This window comes from Acinonyx jubatus, chromosome A3 (genome assembly GCF_027475565.1).
Source record: "Acinonyx jubatus isolate Ajub_Pintada_27869175 chromosome A3, VMU_Ajub_asm_v1.0, whole genome shotgun sequence".
NCBI classification, from domain to species: domain Eukaryota; kingdom Metazoa; phylum Chordata; class Mammalia; order Carnivora; family Felidae; genus Acinonyx; species Acinonyx jubatus.
This window is the reverse complement of record NC_069388.1, coordinates 57,573,460-57,586,032: the sequence shown is the minus strand read 5'-3', so window position 1 is coordinate 57,586,032 and position 12,573 is coordinate 57,573,460. Positions and strand designations below refer to the sequence as shown.

General features: G+C 44.0%; 1 protein-coding gene across 2 annotated transcripts in view; it reads right to left on the bottom strand.

Moving 5' to 3' along the window:
• Positions 1-9,960, bottom strand: part of RNF149 (ring finger protein 149) — a 29,425-nt gene extending 19,465 nt beyond the window's left edge. The window contains exon 1 of one of the 2 annotated variants that reach the window (XM_027069310.2): positions 9,327-9,960. In XM_027069310.2, coding sequence (XP_026925111.2) covers positions 9,327-9,783 — 457 coding nt within the window. In that variant the 5' untranslated portion in view covers positions 9,784-9,960. The remainder of the gene's footprint in view (positions 1-9,326) is intronic. The other variant, XM_027069309.2, reaches the window with a different exon arrangement.
• Between the last annotated feature and the right edge of the window lie 2,613 nt (positions 9,961-12,573).

Sequence of the window (12,573 nt, the reverse complement as noted above, 5' to 3'; positions counted from 1 at the left end):
CATCCTCAAAACCTATCATAGGTTGAAAATATCCTAAGCAGAAAATGCATTTAATATTCCTTATTGAACATCACACTCAACCAAGCCTACCTTACAAGAGCCTAAGGTTGGGCAAAATCCTCTAACATTAAGCCTGTAAGAAAGTGCTATCTGATGTCATTTATTGAGTACAGTACCAAAACTGAACAGAAGGGTGGTCTGCGTGCAGAATGGTTGTATCGGTTGTCGACCTTCGTGATTGTGTGGTGTAGGAGGAGCTGGGGCTGCTGCCACTGCCCAGCATCACAAGAAAGTACTGTAGGGCACATCGCCAGCCCCGGAAAAAATCCAAATTCAAAATTTGAAGTATGGTTTCCACTCAATGTGTATTGCTTTCGTGCCATCATAAAGTCAAAAAATCGTAAATCAAACCATGGTAAGTTGGGGACCATCTGCGTCTATATGATTGGCAAAGATCAAAAAGTTTTGATCCTCTATATTGTCAAGAGTGAGCACAAATCTGCACGCCTGAACACTGCAGGGGGGAACTTATTTGTATATGTATACAGGAACTATCTATAAAGATATTTGTTGTCAAATTTGTTTTCTCTAAGTGTATGGTATCACAATCTAAACGTCCATCAATAGGAAGAGAGTTATATAAATCCTATATAAATACATATAGGATATGTGTGCAGACTGAGGCGGCAACTGTTAGCACTGATAGGACTCAACACGACAAAAGGGGAAAAAAGCAAAATGTCAAACGATGTGGACGAAAGATCTAGATGTCGTATCAATTTAGACTGCCTCTGGAATGTGACCCAGAGTCTAGGGACCCTGACTATGTCTGTAGGGAAAGAGCTGGACACAGTAAAAATTCTGTATCATGTGCACATATTACCTATTCAAAACTAATTTTAAAAATACACCTAAAGAATGTTCTCTGGCATCGTTTCGAAACTGATTTATAACGTAATTCTTTTGCAGAGAAACTGAATCTGTAGCAAATCCACTGTGGCCCCCCCCGCTGCCATCAGGATTTAGTTACTGAAACACCAGAAGGGCACCCTTCTAAGGTGGCTCCGGCCTGGAGGCCGATCCTCTGACCCAGGCCTCAAAGTGTCACTTAACAAGAACTGTACTGGTCTCCACACTCACACAGTCTGCCGTGTCATCACTGGGGAGACACGCTAAGGGGGAGGGCACTTCCTGCCTTCAGGAAAGCAAACATCTAAAGCTAAGAAAGACAACTACAGAAACAATTATTATGATAGTAATACCACTTGTAATTACACGGCACCTCATAAGCGGAAAGCCTTTTTCATAAACCCCCTTTGGTGGAAAATTTCAAGTATGGACTCAAGTAGAAAGAACAGTTTAATGAACCCTACGTACCTATTTCAGTTAAAAAGTTTTATACAGAAAACAAAACTGTTTCTATGCTATGGTTACAGCCACATAAAACTTCTGGTACAGACATAATGCTCTTTGTGTTAACTGGGGAAAATAACTTTGGAGCACTTTCATATTTATATCTCACATGCAGCAGAAAGAGGTCAAATTACCATTTTACAGATGAGGGTTCTGAAATCTTGAGAGCTGCTCAATGTCATACACCGCCTGGAAAAGCCAATCCTTGGGTCTGAAGACCCAGCTCCCACATAGTAAGTCTGCCCTACCCTCTCCTCATGGGGGACCCAGCCTTCAGAGCCTCACAGGCTGGGTTCAAATCTCATTGTTATCCACTGTCTAGGTCTGGAGAATCTACCCTGAGAGTATTTATTCAGCTATAAAATGAGAATGAGAATTTTTCTATTTTTGACTGTTGCTTATTTAATATGAAAGTAGAATACAAAGAGCTACAGAAATGAAGTGATAATTTTGTCTGAGGTGGGACAGAACTCTTTCCCTGGGAGGACACTTGAACTACATCTTGAAGGACAGGCAAGGTTTACCAAGACAATGAAGGGGGGATTTCTAGGCTGTGAAATCACCATAAAAACCTATTTGGGATGGTGACTGGTCCTATTTGGTTAATGATAAAAATATAGTGGTCTCCCCCTTATTGATGAGGGATATATCCCAAGACCCCCAGTGGATGTCTGAAACCACAGATAGCACCAAATTCTATATATACTATGCTTTTTTCCTACACATACCTAAGGTAAAATTTAATTTATAAATTAGGCACAGTAAGACATGAACAACTAATAATACTGCCAAAAAAGTTATATGAATGTGGTCTCTCTTAAAATATTTTATACTGTTCTCACCCTTCTTGTGATGAAGTAAAACGCCCACATGATAAGATGAAGGGAGGTGAGTGACGTGGACATGATGACCTAACATTAGGCTACTACTAACCTTCTGAGCATAGGTCAGGAGAATCATCTACTTTCAGATCAAGGTTGACTGTGGGTAACTGAAACCATGGAAGCTGAGACCATGGATAAGGGTCGGGGGGGCAACTACTGCATATGTAAAGGTTATCCTGTTGATCTCCTATCCCCAGTGCCTCACATAGAACCTGGCACATAGAAAGTGTTTAATAAATATTTGTTGAATAAATGAATGAATGAATGAGAGGTGGAAGATGAATTGAGATTAGACAGGTTCTCGAACACCAAATTTTTTTTTTTAAGTTTATTTATTTTGAGAGAGAGGGCACATGCATGAGCAGGGAAGGGACAGAGAGAGAAGGAGAGAGAGAATCTTAAGCAGGCTCTGCACTGTTAGCACAGAGCCTGACACGGGACTTGAACTCATGAATTGTGAGATCATGACCTGAGCCGAAATCAAGAGCTGGACGCCCAACCCACTGAGCCACCCAGGCACCAAGGACACCAAAATTTTCAAAGGGAGGGGCTATTAACACACAACAATTATCAGAAGGATAACCAGAACTGAAAACACTTGTAATATCTACTTGAAAATTTTTACCTAGGAAACTAAAACAGTTCACTGGGTTAAAAGAAATCATTAAAAAAAAAAAAGTGTCTAGGATGACAGCTAAACCATTTGCTATGCTAATTATAGCAGCAAGATTGCTTCTGGGAACCACTTTAAATTAATAAAACTCAGAAATGAAGATTCATTCTATCCCATGATTTACTTTTCTGGGACATTTTTTGGGGATGAACTGGAAGCAGGGCAGCTCAGTGAAAATGCATGACCCCAAGGGCTGCCAGGCACAGGCACCTTATTCGGCCCTGCCCTTACCTCCTGATGCACTGCCTCCTCCCTAGGCCAATCCTAGAGAGCCTTAGTGGCACAAAAGAGCAAGTCATAGCTTATTTCTAAACTGAACACCTCTGTTTCTTCACAGGATGCACAGACGCTCAAAGACTTGGGACCGGGGAGAGAAAGCTCTCAAGATTTTTCTTCCCTAGACCTTAACACTGCTACCAATCACGCTTATGTAAAAAAATGTCACCTGGTGCAATCCCCCTCCTTCCCCAAAGAATCTATACCTCTCACCATTACAGGGAAACTCCCTGAAGGCAGTTTTATTTTTGTCTTACTTAGCACAAGGTCTGTGTACAGAGAACATGATCATAAACCTGTCAAATAGTAAATACCAAACACAGTACTCTTTAGCAAGCCAAACTATCCATAATATAAAACTCTTCTGTGCCAAAAATAAAATTGCATATGTTTCCGTTTCCTTTCAAATTTCTATGTTCCTCTTACCACTTGGTCAAAAACAAAAAATCCTATCTTGGGAAATAGTGGGTTCAGGGGTGCCTGAGTGGCTCAGTCAGTTAAGCATCTGACTCTCGATTACAGCTCAGGTCATGTTCTCAAGGTTCATGAGTTCCAGGCCCACAGTGAACTCTGTGCTGTCAGTGCAGACAGTGCGGAGCCTGTTTGGGATTCTCTCTCTTCCTACCTCTCTGCCTCTCCCTGGCTTGTGCTTGCTCTCTCTCTCAAAATAAATAAATAAACCTTAAAAAAAAAAAATAGTGGGTTCAAAATTCTAGAGTTTACATGTGAGTCTAGTGTACCATTTTGCCTCCCAAAGGAAATTATATAGAGGTGGGAACTACTGAAATATTTAAAGTGGTAGATTAGATTTCTGTTCTAGAAAACTGATTCAGGCAGCAAGAAACACATTTTAGAGTTCCAGCAAAAGAAACCCAGGACGTTTCAGGTCCTTTTTTTTTTTTTTTTTTTTCCTAATAACTTCCATACTCTCTCCACCTTCTGCCCCCAACCTAGGAAACTCCTGGTCACATCTCTGATTCAGCACAAGCTCAACTCAAGGCTGCTCAGAACCACCTACCCCTTTGTGGCTGCAATGCATCAGTGCCTCTTAGACACAGCTTTTTATACACCCACCACAATTTCTTTATAGGTTTCTCTCTCTCACTAGACGAGTACTACCTGTTCTTATTTATTAGTTTTTGTAGCCCAGCATCACACAGTGATGACCTATAGAAGAGTTTCTGTATGCAAATATTGGCTTTCCTTCTATATAGTTGAAATGCCCCAATAAGGAGAATACTATGGACTGCTTTGCAGGAGGAACAGGACACCAAATATGAATGCAAATGTTTCTGAAATTTGAAGTTATTACACAAAACAGAAATGTTTTTATGGTTGGCTAGGAAGTGTTGGCAGGACACAGAAACAAATGTTGATTCTTTCCTTGGAATTTAAAATTACATTTTGGATAATTCGACTTGCTCAAAAATATTTCGTATTTGTTGAATATACTATCCACCTCTTTGCAGCGTTCCTAAATGCATTACTTTATCTCAGGAAATCAGCATTTTACAATTCTATTCCTGCCACCAACAATGTCCTATAGTCCAACCCCACCTACCACACACACCCAGAGACACCCTTCTCCATCAACGTGTCCTTCAAAATTCAATCTTTCTGGGAACTGTCTCAGCTAATCCCACCTTCTATGTGCCTGTGAGGTGCCATTTCTGTCTTCCTACAGCACCAAAATACATTAATTCAAATCCAAATTTTTGGATCATTTGAGTATAGCATTAAACATCAAAAATTTATTATTTATAAAAAACTATTTACCATATTCTGCAAATGCAAAATGCACATCTTCCTTGACGCTAGGGGCTTCTACATCTTTGTCATCTCCCTCCATCCCAACTCTGGCCCCTTCCTCAAACATAGCTCGAAGCCTTGACAGTACTTGGCACTCAGTAAACACCTGTTAACAGAATGTGAACTGTATGCAGAATGAATGAATGAATCTATTTTTAAAAGGTCAAGATTTCAGCTAAAGGGTCATCCTATTTATTACTTAAAGATTATTTAAGTAATCTCTACACTCAACATGGGGCTCAAACTCACTACCCCAAGATCAAGAGTCACATGCTCTACCGACTGAGCCAGTCAGGCATCCCCAAGATCATCCCATTTATTAACTGACAATAACTACACTAAGGCCAATACTCTATAAAAGCTTTTGTTTTAATGATTTGACCTGTACCAATTTTTACTCACCTTAGTCAAAATGACTTCTAGTTACCCTTGCAATTCCTGCTTTACATGTCCTTTGTTTCCTAAGCATATAATTCCATCAAGGTCCAAACCATATTATCTAGAAAGCTGTTTATCGCTCTTACCATGCCCCAAAGTCCTCAAAGGTAGGCATATGTCTTATGCATTTCTATCCCTGAGCAAGCACAATAGTTGGCCCAAAGTGGCTGCTCATTATCCTGTCTGCTAAAGTAAAGGAAATTAAGATTAATTAACAGGGGATTAATTAAACAGTCCTTATAGTTGTTCTGATAGAATATTATCTTGATGATTTTTTTTTTTTAGAACCACAGTAAAAAACTGATTTGAGCACAAAATATCTTATACTGGATTTAGTAGAGTCAAGCAACAGGTTTAAAAAAAAAAAACAAACAAAAACTGGTGAAATTCTCCTTGAGATTTGGGAAAAGACTATCACGATTTAATTTTACAAGCAGCCACCTCTACCTATTCTGTAGGACAACAGTGCTACACAGGAACACCCAAACCATTGAAATCTGCGGTTTTTACTGTCTCTAGCCACATCCTGACAAAATGCAAGAAACCTAAACTTGAGCTGCATTCAAGGTTCTGTGTGACATTTCAAATTCAAGTATGTCAAAGCCACTTTGTCTTCTGAGTTAATTCCATTCTTTCCATTCTTAATGCTACTCCATTCTCAAAAAGTCATGATACATTTGTACCCTTGTCCCCAGTTGGGCCAAGTTGTATGAAGGTCATTCCTTTCCATTCCTTTGGTCACCACTATAATATTGGCCCTTATACAGATGACCCTTTGAACAACACAGGTTTGAACTGTGTAGATCAACTTATGCAAGGAATGTTTCCAATAAATACAATACAGTACTGTAAATGTATTTTCCCTTAGGATTTTAATAACATTTTCCTCCTTCTAGCTTACTGCATTGTAAGAATCCGGTATACGATGCATATAACATCCAAAACATATGTTAATTGACTGTTTATGTTATTGATAAAGTGTCCAGTCAACAGGAGGCTATTACTGGTTAAGTTCTGGGGAAGTCAAAAGTTATACGCAGATTTTCAACTGCATTGGAGGTTGGCACCTTTAAGCCTTGTGTTGTTCAAGGGTCAACTGTATTTCTACTTAGACTAGCCCAAAAGTCTGACAAGAGTCTCTGAAGATTTTCCTGTCTAATGCCCTGGTCACAATGCTACCAAATTAATCTCCCTTTAAGTCAGTGGCTCAAATGTTGGATGATTCCGTCATCATTTCTCCCCTCAGACATTTGGTATCATCTGGAGACATTTTCAGTTGTCACAACAGGACACTACTACTGGAATCTAGTAGGTAGAGGCCAGAAACTCTGAACATCCCATAATGCACAGGAAACCCTCTCCCACAACAAAGAATGATCTGGCTATATATACAGATCACCCTGTTACCTTGGGCCAGGTTCCTCATCTGTGAAAAGGGGTTAAAGTACCTATCTCAAAAAGCTGTCAGGAGGATTAAGTGAGCCACACTGTATGAAGAGCACTGAGCACAGTACCTACACACTGGGTACTTTCACACATTTAAAAAAAATTACTAAAGCTGTTAATTTTGTCTTTTTTCTCAAACAGTTACTGTCACAGAAAAGGGACTGAATGGACACTGATAATGGGAATAGAAACAAGAAAAGGATTTCAAATAAACATCGATGAGGTGTTTTTCTGGGCCTGGACAAACTTTGTGCCACTAGTATAAGCAAGCAAGGCAGCTGAACCATTTTTAAAGCAAGTGCTATTAGCCTGGAAAAATGTTAATGTCATTATCAAAAAATGCAGTAAACAAATTTAGAAAATTGTAGCTGATGAGCCAGCCTGCCACTGAAGAGAAAAAGTCCTGGGGTACCTGGGTGGCTCATTTGGTTGCGTGTCTGATGCTTGGTTTTGGCTCAGGGCATGATCTCACAGTTTGTGGGTTCAAGTCCCATGTCAGGCTCTGTGCTGACAGTGTGAAGCCCACTTGGGAGTCTCTGACCCTCCCCTGCTTTCTCTCAAAAATAACTAAACATGGAAGGAAGGAAGGGAGGGAGGGAGGGAGGGAGGGAGGGAGGGAGGGAGGGAGGGAGGGAGGAAGGAAGGAAGGAAGGAAGGAAGGAAGGAAGGAAGGAAGGAAGAAAAGGTCCAAATGAAGATGTTGTAGACTCAAAAGAGATTGCAAGGACCCAGAATCAGAATCCTGACACACTAACCTTTTTGACAGAACTACTAAAATTGGGAAAAACCATCAATAGGATGTATCAGGAATGCTCTGTGAAGTCTGATAGGGCTTTTCATGGTAGTCTTATGGAAACATGACTTGGGTACAACAATTAGGTAGACTTGTAATCACTGTAATAATTGCACCAAAGGTGGTGCCTCACCCATTGCCACCGCAGGAGTGGTTACCTCTTCTCTATCCTGGATACATCACTTCCATCCAATATCAAACATGGCTTACCATTGTTCACCCTACCCTCACTTGCCCTATAGTTTCTGCCCATTTCTCAGCACTTCCTGAGCCATCCCAGTCAAACTTCTTGGAAGAGTTGTTCTAACAGTTTCCATTTTCTCACCTCTCAACTGATTTCCATTCCCATCACTGCTAAAATAGGCCAAATCCAAAGTCACTTTTCTGTCCTCATTCTAGTTAAGTTCTAACTTGCCTTTAAGAAATCAAAACAAAGGGGCGCCTGGGTGGCTCAGTCAGTTAAGAGGCTGACTTTGGTTCAGGTCATGATCTCAATTGCTCGTGAGTTTAAGCCCTGTGCTAACAGCTCAGAGCCTGGAGCCTGATTCAGATTCTGTCTCTGTCTCTCTGCCCCTCCCCTGCTCGCTGTCTGTCTCCCTCAAATATAAAATAAAACATTAAAAAAAAAATCGAAGCAGAATGAAAAACAAAAGTACAGGAAAAAGGATGTCTGACTTGCAACAGCAGCAACTTTAAAAAAGACTTTAATCACAGTAAGTCAAGAGTCATGATCTTAGAAGTCATAACAGAAATATGTCCACTCTGCTGTGTACTGCTCCTATGGGACTCGGAATTCAGTTCTGAGGATGTCTTCTTGCAAAATAAGACTTTTGAACTGTCATCACTGCTTGAAGATGGAACCTGTTGAGGGGAATAGGTGTGTGGGAAGTACTGCCTGGCAAAGAGCAAGATCTTTTACTGAATGTACACAACTTGAAAAATTTCATCTGAACTCAAGACTCAAGGAACCTAACTGGCAGTCGCGCCAGTATTAACCTTAATGTAGAGAGCGAGAAAGCATACCTGAACTTAAATCCAGATTTTCTGATTCGAAAGTTTAGAATATTCGGACACGCTTTATTAAAGTGGAGAAAACAGAGTGCCACCAATCACCACTTTACGTTGGTGAAGGGGCTGCCAGACCTTGGGGCGCGCTAGGAAAGAGCTTCAATTCTCACCCCACCTGACTCTGGGTAACGAAGAATGGAAAGGGACCCATGATTAGCAATCATGAGACCTTCCACCACAATCCTCTTTCGGTGGGTTTTAATTTCCTTCTCTCTCCCCACTGCCCTCCTCCAGATGGCACCTCCCTTCACTTGAAGGGCCCAAGGCGAAGATCTGATTTTGTCTGGAGGCCCGTCTAACTTCCTACAGCCTCCCGGGGGGTCGGGGGGGGGGGGTCACAGGGCGCAAACCTAGAGCTTCCTCCGTAGTTCTCAATGGCCAGAGGCCATCAGAGTCGCGCTCCCGGCCCCTTCGCTGCTTGCACCTGGGAGGCGGGGGTCAAGGCCGAGGACGAGAGGGCCGCGGGCCATGACTAGGCTGCAGAGTTCCCCCCGCCACTTCCCCGCGCCCCCCGACCTCGGCTTACCCGCGTGGGACATGGGCACGGTGAGGTTCCCGTGGCTCTCCTCGTTGTAGAGGACCACGGCCGAGGCGTTCCTCCGTGCAGCCACCAGCACCTTGTCCTTGAAGGTGCAGCCACCGCGCGCCACCAGGGCGACCCAGGGCGCGGCTACACGGCCGCCGGGCGCGGGCACGAGGAAGCGGGTATCTGGCGCGCAGCCCTCGGGGTCGCGATCCGCCGCGCGCGGGACGCCCACCAGGCCTTGCGCGCCCTCCTTGGGCGAGCTGTCGCCGAAGCGGCCGCTCTCCGAGACGCTCCATACGGTGCGGTTCGTGTACGGGTCGACGTACTCGGTGCTCACCACGGCCGAATACCACTCGAACGCCCGCCCCCGGGCCCCGGGCGCGCACACAGCCAGCGCCAGCAGCGCCAGCGCGCCGCGGACCCCGACGCCGGCCTCGGGCCGCCGCCGCCACGCCATGGCCCCGCAGCCAGGCAGTCGGGGAGGAGACCGGGCCGGGAGCTGCGCGACTCCCGAGGTCTGGAAGGAGGGCGCGTGCAAGCCGCCAGAGAGCGAGGAAAAGACGCTCTCCGCCGAGCAGCGCAGAACCAGGCCGGGGGGCGGGCGGGGCCGCGGCGCACGCGCACCTGGCGGAACGGGCGTGGGGCGGGGCTTTTCCTGGCCCCTCCCCGCCGGGGAGCCCTCCCCCGGCGGGGGAGCTGCGCGTGCTGGCTTGAGTCAGACCCTCTCAGTGCCTTGAGCTTGTCTGGTTCTGGCAGTTAGGCGGTCCAGTGACGCCGGGACGGGTGCTGGCAACCCACTCGCCGGCTTGCGCCACTGGGGGCCCGGTGGCCAGACGCCGAGCTTGTGTAACAGGACCTCGAGGGCCCCCGAAGCCAGGGGAAGTAGCCGTCGGAGAAACGGGAAGCTCCTCGGCGTGCGGGCCCGGGGGGCATGGGAGCGCGGTTGTGTAGAGTCGTCCAGCGAATGTTTATGAAGAATTTACAGTGGAGGGGCGCCTGGGTGGCTCAGTCGGTTGAGCCTCCGACTTCGCCTCAGGTCATGATCTCCAGCTCGTGGGTTCGAGCCCTGCGTGCGGCTCTGTGCTGACAGCTCGGACCCTGGAGCCTGCTTCGGATTCTGTCTTCCTCTCTGTCTGCCCCTAACCCACTCGCATTCTGTCTCTGTCTCTCTCAAAAATAAATAAACATTATGAATGAATGAATGAATGAATGAATGAATGAATGAATGAATTTCCGTGGAAGGCACTTGGCGGAGGCCTTACTTGTCTAGAACCAAGCTGCACATATTTTCCAGATACGTTTGGTGGCCAATTATTTAATGCTAATTGATACCCTGTAGCTTCTCTCAAGCATTGTGCTCACAACAGCCTTTTCTATTATGGTATTTTATGTGCAATCTGCAGTTTTGAAATAAGTGCATCTAACTACCTATTTAGATGAGCACTTAAATTGTATAGCAGTAAATAAATAAGTATTTGGAAAGAAATACTGGGCGATAGTCCATTTAAAACTGCCGTGGATACAAAGCCTTATCGCTGCAGGAAAAGTTTAGAACATTAATTTCTGACTGACTCATCTTCCTCCTTCTACAAGGATCTATAATTGAAGGAAGTAGGCTGTTGCCACTCATAGCAGGGTTTTTGTTGTGCCTTAAACCTTCTCACTTTCTCCTTTTTATTATTAGCCTCTCTTGGGCTGTATTTTTTAAGAACGTATTTATGTAAATTCAAGTTAGTTAACATACAGTGTAGTATTGGTTTTAGGAGTAGAACCCAGTGCTCATCCCAACAAGTACCCTCCTTAATGCCCCTCATCCATTTAGCCCATCCCTCCTCTCACCTCCCCTCTTTCTCCATATTTAAGAATCTCTTATGGTTTGCCCCCGTTTTTATCTTGTTTTATTTTTCATTCCCATCCCCTGTGTTCATCTGTTTTGTTTCTTAAATTCCAAAGGAGTGATATCATATGATACGTATCTTTTTCTGACTTATTTTACTTAGACTGAATTTTATTATTGATTTATTTATGTATTATTAATAAAGCCCCATAAAAACATCTGGGCTTTTCTTTTGGGGAGGTTTAAAAAAAATTTTTTTTGATGTTTATTTATTTTTGAAGGTGAGAGAGAGAGACAAACATGAGCAGGGGAGGGGCAAAGAGAGAGGGAGACACAAAATCCCAAGCAGGCTCCAGGCTCTGAGCTGTCAGCACAGAGCCCCATGAGGGGCTCCAGCCCACAAATGGTGAGATATGACCTGAGCTGAAGTCGGACACTTAACTGACTGAGCCATCCAGGCACCCCATTTGGACTCCTTTTTAAAACTGCTGTAAAATGCAGCCTGACCCATAACCCATAGCTTTCCTTGAAGTTAGATCTCCTGTCCCTTTCCCAACAGGAAACTAGTTTTAAAGGCTTAAAGGAAGGCTTAAGGCCTTCCCCTTGTCCCAGGCCTAGAAGAGCAAGCAGGCTAGAGAACAGTTCCTCAGACACACACATTATGGTCTAGCAAAACAAATAGTTGTAGTTCCCAGAATCTGCCTTTGTAGTTTCACATTATGTCTCGCAAATTCATTTCCTTCTTTCTGAAATCCTCCTGCTCCTGGCTTTTGTCCTGGCAAACACCAACTTAGTCTTCAAGTTTTATCTCAAAAGCTATTTCTTCTGTGAAACCTTCTTTGGTTCCTAAAGACAAACTTGGGTGCTCCTCTTAGTTTCCATGTTGCTTAGGTATGCTATGCTTATATGTTAATGTTATAACAGCAATACTGCTTTCCAAATACAGGTTTTTAGCCTTCTTATATCATAAAGGCAAGGATTGTGTCTGCTGTTTTCATGACAGTGAGCACAGTACCTACCTACCTACCTACCTCAGCAAGCACAGTTATGCGTGTAATCCATGTTTGTTAAATGAACAAAATAGCTCCTTTTTACTGTTTCAGATTTAAGGGACTCATGACTGAGTACAGGTTTGTTGCTCAGAGAAGTTCAACAGGCTAACAGGAACAGGCCTTGTGGCTCTTAAGCCCTGAGGCTCACCCTAGCTTCTTGGTTTTCAGTTTTTCATTACCAGCTACGGGCCTGAGCTGGTTCCAAAGCTGCCACCACTGGCTTAAACCATTAGGGCCTTTGTCCCCTAGACTAGCTGCCAAGTGCCATTCAGCCTCTTTAATTTCCCCTTCTCTATTGTCCCAAGAAGAAAAGCTGACAGGCCTCACCCCCACCACACTCTTTACACACTCTTTACAG